The following is a 21609-nucleotide window of genomic DNA, read 5'->3' as shown; positions in this document are numbered from 1 at the left end:
GCTATGGCTGAAGCTCCAGGCGGCAATTCAGGAACATCTCATTCAGCTCTTGATGCTCTTCTTCTGGGTGGGCTGGCCGGTGAAGGGGCACTTTATGGGGGTCTTCCACCCATGTTGGCCTTGTTTGAGACTCCACCTTACAACACTCTTATGGTGCCATCACCTGGTCCTATCAAGCTTTCTCATCATTGTTTTCCTCAGGGGTCAATTGTTCTGTATCATCATCCTCATCATCGTGGTCTCCTGGTTTTCTTCACATCTCACTCTGTTGTGTCGTCTTCACACATCAGATATCATCAGTACTAATATTCAATGGACCATGTCAAGCCTTCTCATTATCTTGCTCTTCTAATGGTTCCCATCATGCTTCATCATCATCATCATCATTACAGATTTCCTTCTGGGTAAGGACCCCACCAGGACTCAGTTCCCATTCCTACTTTGGGAACACGTTCAGGTTTTCTGTGAAGCTCAAGATGTTCAAGGACTCCAGTCAGGGGTCTTTTTCCACAGCACTATATGATCATCAGTCAGCACTGATTTGTTTGGGACGGACCCCCTCTGGCTGTTGTGTGTGATCAGGTGTCCGTGTGTGTGTGTGTGTGTGTGTGTGCATGCAGGTATATTTGTATGAGAATACGTCTATAGCTCTGTGTGTGTGGGTATACAAGTGGAAGAACTGGCATGTGGGCACTCAACTGTTCTAAACTAAGTGGCAGGACTGGCAGTTATAAACCACATAGCAAGACTGGCACTCAGGGACTCAAGTCTTAAAAAACTGGCTGAACAGCTTTAAACCAAGTGGCAGAACTGGCATTTGGTGGCACAAATGTTAGAAACCATGTAGCAGGAATGGCATTTAGGGACTCAAATCTTTATGTTGGCATTCAGGGACTCATCTCTTTAAAACCCATGTGTGGCAGGATGGCATTATTAGACTCCACTCCAACAAATTGGCATTTGTGGATATACCCTTCCCACATTCATGGACTCGAGTGTCAAAAAACTGGCATTTAAGGTCATAAACTGGTATTCATGAACTCGACTTTGTTACACTAAATGGCAGGACTGGCATTCGGATACTCAGATGTTAGAAACTGTGCAACAAGTTTGATTTTAAAGGACTCAAGTTTTTAAAAAAAAAAAACAAACTGGCATTTAAGGGTGAGAATTGGCATTCAGAGACTCAACCATTACGCACTAACTTGTCAAGACTGGCATACAGAGATCCAGATCCTGAAAACCTGGCATTTAGGGTCTGCACTCTTTTAACACATGTGGGAGGACATCATTTAGAGACTCAGTTCCTATAAACTGGCATTTGAGGGTACAAACTGGCATTCAGAGACTCAACTGTTACTAACCATGAGGCAAGACTGGCATTCAGAGACTCAACACCTATAAAGTGACAATTAAGCACATTGACTGTCATTCAGGGACTGAACTGCTATAAAGCATGTGGCAAGACTGGCATTCAGGAATGAAAGTCTTAGTAGCTGGCATATCGAGTCTCATCTCTTATAAACGGTGCAGCAAAGCTGGCCTTCAGAGTTTCATCTTTTACAAAATGGCAATTACAAACACAGACTGGCATCCAGTGAGTCATCTTATAAACTGGCATTCATTCTTACATACAGTATAACTGGCATTAAATCCATACAGAATGGCTCAGCTGGCACCTCAAATCAGATATAACTAGTTTATTTTTGCCCGACTGTAGCAGATAAAGGTGTGGTAGCCCACCAGGGTGCCCCCTTGGGGGGGGGGGGGGGGGGGGGGGGTCTGCACTGTTATTTGAAATACAAAATCTCACAGATCTAGAGCCAGGGAAATGGCAGTACAGTTGTTGGCAATTCTGCATCACAACTCTGTGCCCCTGAGGTTGGTTGTTGTCTGTGTGGTGCCTGACTGTTCTCTCCATGCCCACATACTTTTTCCCTTGGTGGTCCCATTTAGATTATTTGGTGAATCTGTAAAGGACCTGGTGAGGGCCACCATTAAGTTCTGGTACGAAGGGCATTCCCATCCAGGATTTCTTCCCCCAGTAATGTCAATTGGGGGTCCAGAAAGAGGCAAAAAAAGAAGAACGATGGATGAAAATTAAGAAGAATCTGCGGACACAGGAGCAGACCACACCAGGCCTCCACGTCTGGGTACGGATTTTCTAACAGGGCCAGAAATAGAAGCACTCGCTGGGCCCAAATGCCACTGTAATTACTCGAGTAGAATCCCACCGAGGCCGCGGACCTGCTAATTAAATTCCTGCCTCATTTCAATACCCCAGAAGGCTCAGCTTTCAAACGCCGGCCCTTTACATATGGAGGTCTGACCCACAGGCCCCTCATATGCATCATAATGCTGGATTTTAATCAACTTTGTGCATTGTCTCCGCGTCACGTCTTTTTTTAATCTTTTTATTTGTGGGAAAATTTTGAATGATAACATAACTGCGTTAAACCCACTGAATCTTAAACAAGGTGGGGGGGGGGATGGGGGGGGCTTACCTGGCAGAGCCTACGCAATAGTCAGTCAAGTGCCATCAGCTAGCAAAAAACCTGAGCATCACTGGGGGGTACAGGAAGAAAATCAGAGACCCCCAAAGAAAACCCCCAGGGACACGGGGAGAACAGGCCAACTGCACAGAGACAACGACAGTCGTGGGACTTGAACCCAAGATGACAGACCCCAAGTTCTGCTAGGGATTCTGGGAAAGATCACCATGGCAACATGATACCATACACAATATGGTGTTATGATAAGATGTTATCAAAATTAAACATTACAAATATTAGATAATGAAAGAAGTGGATGTAAAAATCATAATCCTTGGGGTCCAAAACCCAATATTACATGTGGGACATGCACTTGAAAATCACATTACAACAAAAACTATATATCATATAGCGCCTTTCACTTCTATCTATTTATCATATAGCACCTTTCACTTCTATCTATCTATCTATCTATCTATCAAATAGCGACTTTTACATCTATCTATCTATCTATCTATCATATAGTGCCTTTCACTTCTATCTATCGATCTATCATATAGTGCCTTTTATATCTATCATATAGCGCCTTTCGCTTCGATCTATCTATCATATAGCACCTTTCACTTCTATCTATCCATCTATCTATCATATAGCACCTTTCACTTCTATCTATCCATCTATCTATCATATAGCACCTTTCGCTTCTATCTATCTATCATATAGCACCTTTCACTTCTATCTATCCATCTATCTATCTATCAAATAGCGACTTTTACATCTATCTATCTATCTATCTATCATATAGTGCCTTTCACTTCTATCTATCGATCTATCATATAGTGCCTTTTATATCTATCATATAGCGCCTTTCACTTCGATCTATCTATCATATAGCACCTTTCACTTCTATCTATCCATCTATCTATCATATAGCACCTTTCACTTCTATCTATCCATCTATCTATCATATAGCGCCTTTCACTTCTATCTATCATATAGCGCCTTTCACTTCTATCTATCTATCCATCTATCATATAGCGCCTTTCGCTTCTATCTATCTATCATATAGCACCTTTCACTTCTATCTATCCATCTATCTATCATATAGCACCTTTCACTTCTATCTATCTATCCATCTATCATATAGCGCCTTTCACTTCTATCTATCTATCATATAGTGCCTTTCATTTCTGCCTATCACCTGTACCTCACACATTTTCTTTCTTTCGGCCCACCCTGGCCCATTTCAGCTGCTGTAGCCCCCCACAGCTCTGTCCTCTGCAGACTCCCCCACCGCGTGTCCTCACAGTTCCGAGTCTCCACACTTTCTCACTTCTTTTACTTTCTTTGGTGAATTTTGCTGATTATCTCCACCTGGACCCCTACAGACCTGACTGCCCACCGACAGTCGTCACCTCCCAGGCACAGTCTGTGACACTTCCACTCGCTGCTGGTTTGTTGGTGGCACACTATGCCTTAATGAGCTTGGTTGGGTAGCCAGCGGATTTGGTACCTGCTCTTTTATACCACAACGTGGCGCAGAGCTTTGGGCAGCTGACTCATGGGCAGTGTGGGCAATGCATGTTCTCCCTGTGCCGGTTTTACTCCCACATCCCAAAGATGTGTGCGTCAGGCTAGTTGTGGAGTTTAAACTGGCAGTGTGGGGTTGGGAATGCCCTGTGATAGACTGGCATTCCATCCAGGGTGGCACTGGATGCTGCCAAGACAGGCTGATTGAAAGAAATATTTTTCATGTTTTTAGTGAATGTTGCACATTTGCATAATGGTTTTAGGTTGGCCCACATCTTTAAGAAATTTCCCAGTCTTAGATATGGTCAGGTCTGGGCTGGGCTTATTGCATATAATTGTGATTGTGGCAAGAAAACGCTTGTTGTGGAAGAGTTTCCCACAGTAAAGACTCTTTGGGCTTTTATATTGCTTGTGTCGGGAGCGCCCCCTGGTGTCCACCCTGCACAAACCAGAGTTTAAAACTGTGCTTGTCGTTACCATATTACCCCAGCAGATGGAGCACACTGTGAGGTCACAGGTTGCCAGTCTCTATCCTGGCAACACTGGGCAAAAGGCAACAATTAAAGGTGGGCAAGATGCCAGTCCATCACAGGCCCGGTTTAGAACGACCAAATAACATGTTTTGGGATGCGTCAGGACACTGGAATTGCTGCAGGAGACCCACACAGTCACAGAAAGGACATGCGGTCTTCACACTCACTAGACTGGGATTTGAACCCGGACCCCTACTGGTGACACATTTCATTCTTTTCCTCTTTTATTTTTGATTCTTTTTTGTCATGGATTTCAAATCCCTCACTGACAGACAGCACAACTTTCGGATTTTGGGGGCCGATTGCAATGCGCTGCAGTGTACGTCGGGTGTGACAGGTTAGCGGCCCACTTTTTCGTCCCCATGGTAACTGTGGACAGGGTACAGGTCATGCCCCCAATATGGTGAATAATCTGGGCATTCAGGGTGGTCTTGTGACCTTCACTGACCTGTGCTCCTCAAATGGCAACGTGGTTTGAATGTCACCCATCGCCACCTGCTGTCTGAGTGTCACCGTGGCTTCTTCATCAAAACCCTGAGAACATCCCTCAAGATGGGAGAGGCGGCAGTTGCCACACAGTTTGTGTGCCAGTGTGCCAGATGTGGCACTGTCACAGCAAAGCCAGAGGAAATTAAAAAAACAAAAAATCTGCCCTTCATTTCATAGGTTGACGCACTGGCATTTATTAACATTTTCTGAGTGACCTTTTTAGGCACTGGGAGTAGAATTGACCCAATTCTGTCGGGCATGAGGGCGTCACATCATCATCTTCAACAGAAATGGAAAACTGGCAGTGAAATCTGGGGGACGAGGCGCGCCATTTGTTAACACCTTTTGGCATCTCACTTTCCTTCGATTTTTAACCCCTTTGTAGTCATCTCCCTAGACAGAGCCAAAGATACCATCCCTGGGCGGGGCACCAAAATGTCACCCACCAAGGGACTCACTCTTACACACTGGCACCTGTGGCCAGCTTGATTCATCTCATCTTGGCACGTGGGTTCAACACTAAGGTATAAGAAAGAAGAACTGGCCATCCGTAGAGGTGTGAGGCAATAACCACAACTGCTGTGCCAATCTCGAAGATGCCACTTTCATATCCCATTTTATGTTCTTTAATATTGTCAAAATATAAAGATCATGAACAGATCTCAGATATCCAGACAATGAAAAAGAGAAAGATAATAAAGGCAGTCACACTACACGACTTTCAATTTGCCTTACGTTGTAGGGGCGGGCTCTGTGTGCATGTGAGCCCTGACAGCCAATGAGCGCTCAGCAGGAAGCACAATGCAAATGAAGGACTAAGGGAAGGCGGGGTTTTAGATTGAGAGGCTTGTCTGTTGGATGTCGCGTGTTTTATGTACCGCATCAGAATGGAATACAAGAAGTCAATGACTGTGACTGTGCTGCGCCTGTAAAGCACCAGCTCCATCAGGGTGGCACAATTAGGGCGCTCCAGAAGAAGGGAGAGAGCTTGTGGTCGCTTGGAAATGTGAAACTGTCCTGAAGCGTGATCACAGAGTCGTGTAATTTCACACCCCCTACAGTTACTAGTCACGTATTTGGGCATTTCTTGGGAATGCTAGTCGTGTAATTTGACACCCCCTGAAAATGCTAGTCATGTAATTTCATATGCCCTTCAGTTTCTAACTCATGTAATTTGACACCCCCTGCGAAGAACAGTCTTGCAATTTGACAGCTCCTGTGGAATGCAAGTCGTGTAACTTGACACCCCCTGTGAACATAAGTCATGTAATCTGACATCCTCTGGTGACGAGATCAGCAACTGTCACCTCATCGAGTTGGACGTCCCCTCTGACTAGAAGTCCTGTAAAGTGCCAATTTGGAGCTTTTGAGATGTGAGCACCGCATGGCTAATTTAAACACTGAGCCTGCGTAAGTCCAGTAGGTAAATCCGTTTGTCCTCATCCAGCATTTCTAATCCTAAGCATTAAAAAGGACAATGCGGTTAAACTGGGGACCTGTTTTGGCAGAAACTCCTTTAATGATATCCATCCATTTTCAAAGGAAACAAGGGCCATCTCAGCTGTAACACGAATGTCAGGACCCACCCATTTATTTTATATAGCGCCTTTCATGGCACTGAACCTAATGGAACACTTTCAGCCCACCACCTGCCCATTTCTAAACTGATCATCCAGTCCAGAATCACAGCAAAGTTGAGCAGCGGGCAGGGACCAACCCCGGACGGGACGCCCACCCATCGCTGTGACTTCAACCATAAACACAACCAAACTGGTTTAATCCAGCAGCAAAGATGGAACCAACCTTGGATGGGCCGCCCATCTTTCACTCTAACTACAAATCCGTGGTACCACATCCACCACTAAAAACCCTTTAAAAATAAAGGAGAAAATAAATATAGCGCCTTTCATGGTGAACATCACAACGCTTTGTGATCAATCAGCTGTCCATACATCTCCAAGTTGTGTGTGTGAGTGTGTTTGTGTGTCCTGTGATGGGCTGAAGTGAGGGGAGCTACAAAAATAGTCAATGACTGAAGGAAGGAAGAATAAAGGCATACATGGACCATGGATTGAAGTAAATGGGTTCAGAAAAGAAACGAATGAATAAACGAGTACATCCAACGATTGTTCCTGCCTTGCGCCCAGTTTGCTGGGATGGACACCAGCTTGCCCACAGCCCTGCTCTGGATGAGAGGATGTGAAGATGGACGGATGAATGGAGGGCTGGATGGACCCTCATTTAGCATATCGTTACAGCACTGGGTGCAGAGGACAAGCGGCTGGCCCACGAAGGGATGCCAGTCCATCACTGCACGTTCCCTCAGTCTGAGTTTAACACAGTGCCCACCCCATCATGCCAACGCACATTACAAGCAATCGGAAAGCAAATCGCCTGTTACTGTCAACACCAACCCAAACGCTTTGTAATTCAGTGCTTGTTCGTCCGTCCGTTTCCTTCATCACTTTATTTATTTATTTATTTATTTTTTTTTACACTTAGCCTGTTTTTACAGGTGGGCAGAAACCCACCCTGGCAGGGACACCGGGCTGTGCAGAGCAAATTCACGCGCTGCCAATTTAGAGTCTAAGCTTTGGCTCCGGGCTCCTGGCCGTCTAAGGGAAGCCCCTCTGTGGCGTAAAATCAACGGGTAGCAAAGAGACGCGGATAAGAAAACGCAGAAGCGCTGGCTACGCCACTTAATACTACTAGAATAATAATAATAATAATATTTTTACAAAACTGCCCATTTTTAATTAGCCTACGTGGAGTTGTATCGCAGAAATGCAAATGTAGATTGTTCCCCCATCTAACTAGTACACTTTGAGGAATATTAATTAAGAGACGATCAGCTTTGAAAACTGGGAAATGATCTTCATAATTAAAACCCCCCTCATTAAACCACCAGAGCGCTTGGCTCCAATCTCCGCTTTAAATTGGAACGCGTTATTCAGACGCGACCGACGGAGTCACGGCCGGCCCGTGCGGTTTAAGAAAAGGCACCCCCCCCCCCCCCCCCCCAAAAACAAAAAGGGCCGTACGGCGGATCGAGTTACGCGGTAGATGGATGCAACTGAAGAAAGAGAGCGGCACGGTGGCGTGGTGCATCTCATGTCTTCATCACATCACTCGTGTGCGCGCACAATCCAGACAGAGGAGTCGCGAGTGTGCGCATGCGTGAACTAGCGTCACCTTCAGGACTGCCACGGAAACGTCGCTGAGAAAGGCTCCGGCTTCTCGTGACCGCTTACTGAATTAAATTAATGAAGGAAGGAAGACATGAAGAATAAAGACATACACGGAACGTATTGTAGTAAATGGGTTCATAAAATAAATGAATTAATGAATGAATGAAGACAAAAACAATAAAGACATACATGGACCACAGATTAAAGTAAACGGGTTCATATAATGAATGAATGGGGACAAAATTGGATTATGTGTTGAAGTAGGCACAATTGAAAAAAGAAAGAATGAATGAATGAAAGAAAGAAGGAGGACGTGAAGAATAAAGACATACATGGACCACCGATTGAAGTAAATGAGTTCTGAAAATGACATAAATGGATTGTGTAAACAGGATTTAAAAAAAATAAGGAAGGAAAAAAGGAAGGCATACATGGACCATGGATTGAAGTAAATGGGTTCATAAAATGAATGAATGGGGACAAAATTGGATTATGTGTTGAAGCAGGCACAATTGAAAAAAGAATGAATGAATAAATGAAGGAAGGAAGGAAGGAAGGAAGGAAGGAAGACGTGAAGAATAAAGACATACACCGATTGAAGTAAATTAGTTCTGAAAATGGCATAAATGGATTGTGTAAACAGGATTTAAAAAAAATAAGGAAGGAAGGCATACATGGACCATGGATTGAAGTAAATGGGTTCAGAAAATAAATGAATGAATAAACGAGTAAAGTGGTGGGTTGGCACCCTGCCCCGGGATTGGTTCCTGCCTTGTGCCCTGTGTTGGCTGGGATTGGCTCCAGCAGACCCCCGTGACCCTGTGTTCGGAGTCAGCGGGTTGGAAAATGGATGGATGGACAAACGAGTACATAATTGGATTGCGTATTGAAGTATGCAGGATTAAAAAAGAATGAAGGAATGAAATAATGAATAAACACATTAAAATAAAGGTATAAATGAGTTGTGGATTGAAATAAGTGGGTTTAGGAAAATGAATGAATGAGAGAATGAAGACATCAATTAACTGTGGATTGAATTAAGTGGACTCAGAAAAGGAATGAATGAAGTAAGATATGAATGGGCGGTGGTCTGAAATCAATGAATAAACAGATGAATGAATTCAGAGGTGGGCGTTTCTTGTTAGACGAGCGCTATATAAATATAATTCCCAGCGGGCTCTGTCGCCTTGGCCACGCCCACGCGCGTTGAGTGACAGCGCCACACTTTCTTTTAAGGCCCAGACGGCTTTGCTCGGATGATCTTTTAATTCGAGGAGCCGTCATCTCTTCGAGCGCAAGTGAGGTCTGCCGCAGTGCTTCACTTGTCCTCCATCCGTTGTCTGGTCCTGATCTCTTGTTGAGGTTTAGACTCCATTTCTGTCTGTGTCCCCGCTCGCCCACCAATATGATGGCGTTTCTTTGGTAGACACGACACGCGGAGAACATGCAAACGGCACACAGAGGTGAGCTCGTTTTGGGGAGCAGTCTCATTCTCATTCTGTAGTGATGGCGTATTCGTTTAAGCGCCGCGACTGCTCCGAGGCTCGTTGTAACGCGATTCCCAGACAGCGCCGCTTCTTTTCTCCCTTGTCAGCCAAGCATTCCACGGCCATTATTATCTCATGCAGCAGTTTAGTTTCCCGAGTTAAAGATGACCAGCGCTGCGCGTGCTGCAGCCCACCTGCCGGTGGGAGATTCCGTCTGTGCTGTGCGCTCGTAAAGCCGTAAAATCGGCGTGCAAATGGACACCGCGTGTGCTCTCCGCCTGACTTCCATGAAATAAGAAAATAAAAAAGCAGTCGGGGTTAGCGGTGGTCTCTGCGACCACAAGAACGCAAAGCAAACAACCGCGGCGGCTTGTCACGAGCAGCTGAGCCTTCGGGGAGCTCATAAATCCAACACGCCAAGCGGCTCCACAAAGCGGCCGTGCGCTGAGTGAATGTCACTCGTTGGGAAATCCTCCAAGTAGTAAAGGCACGCGGGGGGCTTCGGGACTTTGTCTTCACGACAATCAGCGTGCATTTGTTGACTTCGCCGGGCTCCCATTTACGCCGCGCACATTCGACCGTCCGTACCGTGCACCGTACGCGGACAGCAAGGGTCTGCGGGTCGTGTGAGTGGACCTCAGTGAACACAGTTTAGGGTTTGCGTTTTTACAAAAGCCCACTCGTACATCCTCAGCGTATACTGGGGGTTCAGTTCTTAGAATTCCGCTGTTGGACTCCCGCAGATTCAGGACCAGTCAGCCATCGGCCATCCAACTGGGTGAATGGCCTTCTAACTTTTTAAGTGAAACTCATTCCTGACCTGCGCTCTGCTCACATTCGAGTGTTATGTCCGATGAGTATTAATGGCTCCTATCCGTCTTCATCTCATATTAGGCTCGGGGTCAAGAATGAAAAGAGACGCGTCACCGGGTAGAACTGGACTGCCTTTGATTATAAGAACAGAACAAAAGAAAGGAGGCCTCGGGACCGCCGATCTTCATTGGAAATGCAAACGTTTTGTCGTAAACTGGAGTAGGCAGACATGACTCTCATTTAAAACATCACAATCACTCGTTAAACCGACAAAAAAGAGAAACGACTCGCTTGTTGAAAAGGCGCATCGGTAAAACGTGTGGCAGGCGGGCGGCTTAACGGGAGCGGCTGTGCGACTTCATGCGGCGGCCAAACACGCTACTGTACGGGGGGCTACCCGGCGTGAACGCGAACAAGCAGTCGGGGTTTACTGTTTCTGGGGAAGATTTGGGTTTTCAGTAAGTCTGTGTGCACAGTTCGGAAAATATGAAGGGTACTACAGTATGGACCAGATACAGAGGTGGGCATGAAAAGGAGCCATAGCGCAAAAAAACTGAGATGAATAGATAGGATCTGAAAGGCACTATAATGAAAATTAGATAATGTGAAAGACGCCACATAAGAGAAAGCTAGATTTGTATGAAAGGCATTACACGGTTTGGAACAGAGACTGGCACATAAAAAACTGAGGTAAATAAATAAATAGATAGATAGGAAAGGCACGATGCTGAATAATAGATACATAGATAGGTATGAAAGATGCTATATAACAGAACGGAACTCTAGAAAAGAGAACATAAAGACTGAGATAAAAGAGATGAAAAGCACTATGCTGAATAGGAGACTGATAAACGAATAGGAAAAACACTAGAAGACAGACAGACAGATAGATAGATAGAGATATGAAAGGCACTACATAATAGATGTGAAAGGCACTATATAATAGATAGATAGATATGAAAGGCACTATATAATAGATAGATGTGAAAGGCGCTATATAATAGATAGATAGATATGAAAGGCGCTATATAATAGATAGATAGATGTGAAAGGCACTATATAATAGAAAACTATGAAAGGCGCTATATAATCGATAGATAGAGATATGAAAGGCATTATATAATAGATAGATAGGTAGAGATATGAAAGGCACTATATAATAGAGATATGAAATGCACTATATAATAGATAGAGATATGAAAGGCGCTATTTAATGGATAGATATGAAAGGCACTATACACATTACAAAGATAGATGTTTAGCATAGTTGACAGTACCAGATAGATGTGAAAGACACTATATAATAGATAAACAGATAGATAGATAAATGTGAAAGGCACCGTATAATAGATAGATAGATATAAAAGGCACTATATAATAGATATTTTAGCATAGTTGGCAGTACCAGATAGATAGATGTGAAAGGCATTATATAGCAGATAATTTAGCGTAGTTGGCAGGATTAGATAGATAGATGTGAAAGGCCCCGTATTAAAAGATAGATATAAAAGGCACTATATACTAGATAGATACTTTAGCGGTGTTGGCAGTGTCACATAGATAGATAGATAGATACTATTGTAACAGATAGACATGAAAAGCATCAGATGGTTTGAAAAAGACGTACATAAAGATAAGAGAGCTGAAACACACTACTGCATAACAGATCCATTTTTATTATTTGGCTGATGCCTTCATCCAGTTGGTTTCCTTTCTTTTTCCAATTGCGGCCCAGGCAGGTGAAGTGACTTGCTGAGGGTCACAAGGTGTCAGTAGTGGGATTTATTCCCAGATTCATTCCCAGACCCTTGGGGTGTAAAATCCAAAGCCTTAACCATCGCTGCATACTGACAGATACCTGCTACAGTTGCCCTATTATTAACTCTCTTCCATGAAGTTATTTAAATTATGAAGTTATCTATTTATCACATATTTAAAATTCTACAAATGTTTTTTGATATATATAAAGTCATGTATTATTTGTTATCGTTTTATATTCGTTTTAAAGAAACAGTCATTGGAGTTGCACAACTAAGCATTTCACTCTACTCTCTGTACTGTATAAAATTTATATGTGAAAAATAAATTTGATTTGATGAAAAGATGTATGGATATATATATATAGACCTATACAGTATAACAGATCTTTAGGTAGATTCATAAATATGAATGACACTATATACTGTATAATGCAAAGATCTATCGACCGATCGATTAATCTGAAGGACACGATACTGCATAATAGAAGGATAGATCAATGTGAAAGACACTATATAACAGACACTGTAGGTAGGTCTAGAAGTATACTGTATAATATATAGACAGATCGATTGATGTGAAATGCATTGTATTGTATAATAGACAAACAGATCGATCTGAAAGGCACTATTACTGGACGAGCATTTTGCGCTGAATTGCCGATTATTGTCACAATTTTCTAATGTGTAATAAATAGTCCTGAAAGGCGATATACTTTAAAATGGATAGATAGCATAAAGTGCCTTCCATATCTACACAGCTGGACAGTAAAGGCTTTAGAGAACAGACAGACAATGTGAGTAAAGCCACTCGCTAACAGACAGACAGACTGATCTCGTAACGAGTCCGCACTTCCAGAATTCTTTCCTCTCCGCTCCGTTTTTTTTCCAGTAAGTTCGCTCAGCTTGAAGCGCCTGACGAGCCCCTCATGACCCCCCAACCTCCCCCCACCCCCGTTTCCCTCGCTCTTTCTGTTAGAAGTGAGGTGTCCCTGTCTGTCTGTCTGTCGGCCGGCCACGCGCCCCTCTGTCTTGGCAGCGCACTTTTCTGGAGCCCGCCGAAGTGCCCGTCGATGTTCCGCCGTTGCTGCGGTAGTTTGGCTAAGCTGTCACGGTCGCCCAGTTCCCCGTCGGCCTCGCTTTCGTTTCCCGTACGTACACCATGTGAGTTTTATGCAGCAAAAGGGTTTGTATGCAGATATGCTGCTCCTGGTCGACTGCAAGACTGATACTTTTATTTTATTGTAGTTATTTATTGAGACACAAGCCAGCGGTCAGCACGCCTAACAATTCCACAGCAGTATTTTGCGAGTGTACTGAGACGCCTTACCTGCAAGGCACGGATGGAGCCTTTTTTCCGAAGCATCCTGGTCAAGAGTTCGGTTCACAAATTGCTGTCCGTGTGTTCACTCAGCGGTTCCCCACATACATTCCTCGGCGTATCTTCCGTGAGCTGAGCACCGGCAGTACGGTACCGGACTGGCCAAAGGATCCGCCCAGGTGCGGTGCCTTTCGGGAGAGATGGGATTCCCGAGTCCTTGCCCGCGACTTGGCTCCGCTAAGCTCGGCTCCTCCTCGAGCGCTCAATTTAGGTCAGTGGCGCTCGCTCCACTTCGCAGTCTCTGCGGCACGGGGCTTTCACTCATTTGCGTTTGCAGGACGCTCGGAGCCCACTCGGTCCCACAAGCCTTTTCTGATTTCGCTTTGCGTTGCTTTCTTTCTCAGCCTTGGCATAATCTCATTATGGAGCGGGGAGGCGACGCGCTGCGCTGATTATTACAACTTGCCAAAGCGCCTTGTGCTCCCCGAATCCAGTCCGCAGGGTGGGCAGCTGCAACCCGCCCGATCCCGCTGGTGACCTTCACGAAACCGATCTCAGTTTCAGCAGACCACGAGAAGGAAACACCGGACTGCTCGCCGTCGTGCTCATCTTGCGCTGCGGTTTTGCGCTGCTGAGGAGAAAATCCAGCGAACGGCAAGTGGGAAGGAGGGGCGGGGGTGTGAGTTGGCGAGGGGGGCTGGCGCTACTTTTAATAACCCACTCGTTCAGTGGCCTGGAGAGCCGCGCTCTGCCAGATCGCCGTGAACTTGTCGTCCCCAAAGACGGAGTGACTCACGGGGAGCGGCAGGTTTCACTGCCCCACCCTTCAAAACGAAGTCAGTAAAACTGCAGCTCTCAGACGAGAACACCCCACCGTACTTAAATGTACCCCACCACTTAAACAGAGCACTTCAAAAGCAAGGGGGAGTGATGCGGAGCTTTTATCTGCTCAAAGTGGGGAGTCAGCACTCTTACCGACGAGATTACCTGCATCTGGGTGGTCTTAGTCCGCTTGTGACGCTGAAGCCTTTGTTTGAATTGAAATGACATTTCTCTGTTATACACAGTCTGTCATATCCAGCCATCCATTTATCTCTTTAAGCCCCTTATCCAGAGCAGGGTCGAGGGGAAGCTGGAGCCTATCCCAGCATGCATCAGGAGTATCTATCTATTATATAGCGTCTTTCACTTCTATCTATCCATCTATCATATAGTGCCTTTCACATCTATCTATCTATCTATATCTATCTATCTATCATATAGTGCCTTTCACATCTATTTATCTATCTATGAAACGGTGTTAAAATGTTGGTAGGCTTTCACTATTTTATATTCATTTTAAGACTGGTATTTTTTAACCATCAAAAATTGTTGTTTTTTCTGAATATTTCACGGGATCTTTTGAATTTATGTGCAAAACTGGAGATGTGTGATGCGAGAGCAGTGGTGGCGGTGAAGTTGTTTCTAATTTAACGCACATTTCTCTTGAATTTTATGTATGAAGTGATGAAGTAGGAGGGAGAAATGAGTGTGTGTGATATACGAATATGATAAGATATGTGGTCCGGGAAAGAGCTGGGAGGAGAACTCGTTGATAAAACTGAAAGGAAGAAAACACCTTAATATTGGAAAGGGTGATTTACTTTAGTGCCTGTCAATTATAAATGTTAATCTCCTAAATATTTGAATTAAGACTATTGGGGAAATAAACGAGCCTTGTTTCTCTTAAATTGTTCAAACTGAACTTAACAAACGTGAATGAGATCGACGGGACAACAACAGGACGTGAAAGGGAACCAGCGCCCTTGTGATCTACAACTGGATAGATAGATAGATGTGAAAGGCACTATATGATAGATAGATAGATGTGAAAGGCACTATATGATAGATAGATAGATGTGAAAGGCACTATATGATAGATAGATAAATAGATAGATAGATGTGAAAGGCACTATATGATAGATAGATGTGAAAGGCACTATACGATAGATAGATAGATAGATGTGAAAGGCACTATATGATAGATAGATAGACGTGAAAGGCACTATATGATAGATAGATAGATAGATAGATGTGAAAGGCACTATATGATAGATAGATAGATAGATAGATGTGAAAGGCACTATATTATAGATAGATAGATAGATGTGAAAGGCACTATATGATAGATAGATGTGAAAGGCACTATATGATGGATAGATAGATAGAGATAGATAGATTGATGTGAAAGGTGCTATATGATAGATAGATAGATAGATAGATAGATAGATAGATGTGAAAGGCGCTATATGATAGATAGATGTGAAAGGCACTATATGATAGATAGAGAGAAGTGAAAGGCACTATATGATAGAAAGATAGATAGATAGATGTGAAAGGCACTATATAATAGAAAGATAGATAGATAGATGTGAAAGGCACTATATGATAGATGCCACTCACACCTCTGTCCCTGGGCTCTTACCCCCATAGCCCATCTCCTTCTCTTGGCATTTATTTGCCGCCAGTGCCGCAGGTGCCTGGGTCGACAGCTTCACTGATTTCATGGTTATCTCTTCATTCCAGACGCAATGGCCATAGTGCAGCAGGCTGCATGTCAACCACTACAGCCGAGCTGGATATTCACCCTGACTGAGGGCTGTCAGAAGGCCCGTGGCCTTATCGCACAATGGCTTGGCATGGCTACTAAAGGGCACCGTTAAAATGCTTGACACCCGTCATAATACAGTTCCAGGATTTGAATCTCTCATGATCAACACCTCAGCTGTCACACTTTAGTTGGAGTGAATGTCGTCTACTCCCCCTAGTGGCTGTTACTACGCATGGCGTCTGCTGCGATTTTGCTGGATAAGGAGGGAGCGTTAAGAGTTAAAAGCTTAACGGAAATCTAGAAATAAAAGCTCACCCTGGAATGGAGAAAGCTACTGGTGGACCTTTTACTGGTATTGTCTTTTTTAGAGGTCTAGTATGGCATGCAGATAAAATGGAAAACACTCCCTCCCATATGACATTCTTCACCAGTATATTCACAATTTAGGCATTATCTTGACACCAGCACATCTTTTAAAGCACACGTTACAAAGCTATCCAGAACATGTCTTTTCTAACTTAAAAATTTTGGAAAACTAAAACGATTTCTAAATATTCAGGATATGGAGATATTCATTCACGCATGCATGTATTTCTAGAAGGATTTACCACTGCAGTGCGTTATTCACTGGCTGCTCAAATACTTCTTTATACAGTTTTCAATGAATTCAAAATACTGCTGCAGTAAATCATTACAAGAACTAGAAAGTACAAACACATAACCCCTGTTCCTTGCATCGGCTACAAATTAAGCTTAGGGTTGAATTCAAAATCCACCTTTTAACATTTAAAGCCTTAGATTGGTCAAGGCTGTGTTTAACAATATGGACTTATCAATACTTACAGTACAAACCAGAGCACACACCGAGACCTGAAAATGACAGCCTTCTTAAGATTCAAAGGAATCATAAAACAATGGTGGGAGGTCAAGCTTTTACTGACAGGACCCCAAAGCTTTACAAAGATCAGTCTGCTGGCATAAGAGGTGCCCCTTCAGTCTCAGCTTTTTAATACCAGAATGAAAACTCACCACTTTATTCTAGCATCCCACAAATAGAGCAGCTGACTGGATGTACTTGTCATTTCTCTATTTGTACAAAAATATAAATAATACATTATTAATAAACCGTTACTAACCTATTAATAGGTAGACAGTGGCAATATATAATAGACAGGAACAGACAGACAGATGTGAAAGGCACTGATAGATAGATAGATAGATAGATAGATAGATAGATAGATAGATAGAAAGGCACTATATAATAGATATGAAAGGTACGATAGATACATAGATGAAAGGCACTATATAATAGATAGATAGATAGATAGATAGATAGATAGATAGATAGATAGATAGATAGATAGATAGATAGATAGATAGATAGATAGATAGGAGATCTTACTTATTATCAGGACTGGAACTTTTTAAGTATATACAACTGTGTGACCAATGGCAGTCACTTCCTCAACTTCAATGGCGAGAACTGAACCAGCAACCTTGCGATCTACAACTGTACTGGGGGCTGCACTTTCCCATTACCATAAAAACAAGTCAGTGAAAAATGGTTTGTATGTTTAAGGCACTTTATAAGTAGAAAAGTGGTGGGAACTGAACCCGCAACGTTAGCGCTTTTCACAGTGAGCACCTTTCCAAAGGACAAGAATGTTATAATTATTTTGCATATTTTTACATTGTGGAGAGATTTTCTCAGTGATAAAGGCTCAGCCACAACCTTGCAATCTTATATAGTGCCTTTCGTACTGAGCGACATCCCAAGACAGTGTAGAGGTACAATGTAATTATTGTCACATTCCTGCAGCCTGGTAACTTAAATCATTTAAACTGAGGATGGAGCGTGCAACCCTGTGATGTTAGACTAATATTTATTTCTTCCGCTTCTTTATAAGGCCAAAGTGTCTTATCTGTCTATCTATAGCTAGTTATCCCCAATATAACACCTTTGAGTCTCTAATTGTAGAAAAAAAACAAGATTTTCAAGAGCAGAATGAATGTAGAAGCCTATCTATCTATCTATCTATCATATAGTGCCTGTATTCTATCTGTCGTTTGCTCTCCTGCGCATGCGTGTCTAAATTAATTAACCTGATCATTCCACTCAAGTCTAAAACTGCACGTGGTTGTCGCAGACTGAGATCTAACGACACTCACAAAGTCCCTTCCTTTCTGCGTCCCATCCGAAGATATTCGCTCGTTTCCATGGTGATAAAGCCACCTGCACACACCGAAGCTGCTGCTGCTGCCGCTGTTCCGGATGGCGGGCTGCCGGCTCTTCGGTGCCCGCGCTTGTCACCTTCGGCTGGGATTGTTTTTTTCTCTCTTTTCCGGTGGGGTTTTTGTATTTTTCTGGGCATCCCCATATCTGACTTTTTATGTACCTCTGTAATTTGTTATCCTGTTTATTATTTAGTGGAAGCTTTCATCCGGAGCGATCTACAAATAGACGAAGCTCATCGGGGCAAACGGTGTAGAAAATTGCTAAATGGCCGGATGACTTCAAAGATGCGTCGTACCACATTATCGCTAAACTGGAGGTGGGCTGCCGTGTCGAAATGAATCTGTAAGTGCAAGTCAAGGAGGTGCATCGCCCGATAAGTAAATTAAATATCACACACGGATACGTTACGTTTGCAAATGCAATGAGGAGCAGTTCGTAAAATGACACGCGCTGTCGAAGTGCCGAGAGCCCTTCGCGGGTTCACTGACCTGTGTGAGGTTCGCACGTTCTCTTCGTGTTCACCTGCGATTTTTCTTCCTCCTCCTCCTCCTCCTTTCACATTCAAACATTTCAAGTGCGCGGACACCTGCGAAGGACTGGCTCCTTGTCCCGTTTTCGCTCCTGCTTTGTGCCTGGTGCTGCATGGAGAGGCTGCGCCCACCGCCGCCCTTAGATCAATTCAGCTGATTGGAGGATGCAGTACTGCAATAGTGTGTGTGTGTAGGGGGGTGGGGGGGAATGAACCTGAACAGACCGAAGTGGACTCTTTAGACCCCTATTTTGAGTTAAGGACAGGCGCAACTTCAGGGTCCGGCAGCACTGGGCAGCAAAGTGTAAACCAGAAGCCCTTCACGACCACTGTGACCATTTCAAATCAACGATCTGCCCACCTCATACAGCGGTGTGCAAAAGTAAGTACACCCCATGAAGTGTATTTTCCACAAGTAGACGTGTCAACGTTTCCTCTTCATTTAATCAATCAATGGAAATTTAGTCAATAGAAAATAAACAGATGTGCCAATTCCATCTGTGAAAAGTAAATGCCCCTGGCACTGCCCCCTCAAGTCGACATTTCCCTGTCTAGCAGACTGATTTTGTCTGGTAGAAAGTTTTTCCCACTCCCCCATGCAGCTGTGTGATGTTTGAGGGGAGTCTTGCATGGTCAGATAACACCCCCCCCCCCCCCCCCCCCCGACCCCAACATATCTTAATGGCTTTGACTTTACTGGTGTGTTTAGGGTCCTTGCCACGATGCAAGGCCTACCTTCTGACAGATAGGCTCACCTTCTGCTCCAATGCCCTCTGGCACAGTGAAGAATTCCTGCTGGATTCTGTGATGGTGAGCTGTCCAGGCACTGAGGCCACAAGTACCACCACGCTTCATGGTTATTATCGGGTTCTTCTGGTAAAATGCCATCTTTGGTTTTTTGTTACTGTGGTCAAATGATTGATTGGTCGCCTCGTCTGTCCTGAGCACATTGTTCCAGAGGTCCTGCTCTTTGCCTTGGTGACTTTCCCTGATGTTCTTCCTGGCATATCTCTCATGCCCATATAGACCTCATTTGTTCAGCGTCTTCCCAATGGGAGACCCCTGCACTTTGGCATCAACAGTAGCAAGCGATACCTGGAGGTCCCATGATGACAATTCAAGGCTTCGTAAGAGACTTCATTCAAATCCTTGTGTTCTGCTCTCTTGGGCATCCTGGCCCAGACAAGCTGGCAGTTCTTTGAAATCTTCTCCACTTGTAGATGATCTTCAAGACAGCTCACTGGTTGATTTCTAATTGTTTTGAGGTCTTTGTAGATCCCATAGCCATCTAGAACCTTCTTTGTGAGGGGAGCAGAGAGCTCCTTTGATCTTGTGGTGACAACCCGAACTTGGTGTCTGAGCTTAAAAGCAGACCACCTCAGAGAAGGTCCTATCTTGTGAAGATGTCTGAAGTGATAAATGCAGAGGTGGACGTACTCTTTCCACATTTAAATTTTGCAGTTACGTTTCATTTAATGATACATTGGACTTCAGCATGAAAATGTGGAATGCTGGGTTATGCTGCGTCACCTTTTAGGGTTTCTCAACCACTGGGTTGCAGCCCACTTTTGGGTCGCTGAGCTGCCACTGGGGGGGTTGCATGTTTCTGTTGTTAATAATGGTAGTGAGGTATGGTGGGTTGATCACGCTTGATTCACCAAGGGGGTCCTGAAGACATTTACATGGGGAAATGGTGGGTCACAACACCAAAACACTGATCTACAGACACTGGAGACTGCCAGGCGATGGAGGGCACTGTTGCCAGTTCAAAGCCCTGTTTCTGTCAGAAGGGATCCTACTCTGTTGGGCCCTTAAACTGAAAGTTGCTCCGGTATGGGGGGGGGGGGGGGGGGGGGGGTGCTGTACAATGGCTGACCCTGCACTCTGTCCTCCAAAGTTCATGTGAGAAGACAATTTCCCCTCGGGGATTAATACAGTGTGCCAAATACCAAACATACTTAAATCATGATATGACATGGCTAAAATAAAATATAAAGGTTTCATGGGGTGTACTTACTTTTTCACAGCAGTATAATTTTTTTTGAGGATGTGACAGGCCACCCTGGAGGAAACCTTTCGCTTTGGATTTGAACCCGGGTCCGTGGAGACGTGTGGCAGGGGTGTTAACCATTGGGTTACCTCACGTCATAAAGCAAGCCAAGATGGACGTGAAATAAGAAACTTACGTTAACATTTACGTACTTGGCTTGAAGCTTTTATCCATAGCGACTTAGGACATAAGAGACGCAGCTGGTTCCACTTCTTTTCTTTCTCCATGCCAGCTCAGGGTCACACGGTGTTTGCAGCATGGGTTTCAAAATTCATTGGAGGCAGCCAGTCACGTGAGCATGTGACGTTGCCCACGTTTCTGGGTGGCAGTCCTATCGTTTATAAGGGAACTGAACTCGAACTGGACAGCCATAAATCGTGCACTAAGTGCTGCGTGCTGGATGAAGACCACGCTGCAAAATAACGGCGGGCGTCCCGTTCAGGACGGAGCTTTGCGGCTTTTACAGGCGTCGTGCGCCTCCGATCTCAACGCCTTCGCCTAAACCCGCGATCTGCGAGCGCCTTCTTTTCAGGCAGGACTGCCCCCTAGTGGCTAAGATGTTACATGGAAGAGTCAAGAGAGGGCGATGGTTCG

General features: G+C 44.3%; 1 protein-coding gene across 1 annotated transcript in view; it reads right to left on the bottom strand.

Moving 5' to 3' along the window:
* The window catches only part of crhr1 (corticotropin releasing hormone receptor 1), a 231140-nt gene extending 216924 nt beyond the window's left edge, over positions 1–14216 (bottom strand). Inside the window, exon 1 of the mRNA XM_051936421.1 lies at positions 13620–14216. Within this exon, the coding sequence (XP_051792381.1) occupies positions 13620–13655 (36 nt within the window). The 5' untranslated portion in view covers positions 13656–14216. The remainder of the gene's footprint in view (positions 1–13619) is intronic.
* Positions 14217–21609: the final 7393 nt, after the last annotated feature.

The sequence above is a fragment of the Erpetoichthys calabaricus genome, chromosome 14, assembly GCF_900747795.2.
Source record: "Erpetoichthys calabaricus chromosome 14, fErpCal1.3, whole genome shotgun sequence".
In the NCBI taxonomy this organism is placed as follows: domain Eukaryota; kingdom Metazoa; phylum Chordata; class Cladistia; order Polypteriformes; family Polypteridae; genus Erpetoichthys; species Erpetoichthys calabaricus.
Note: the sequence above shows the minus strand (reverse complement) of the source record. Positions and strands in the feature narration are given on the sequence as shown.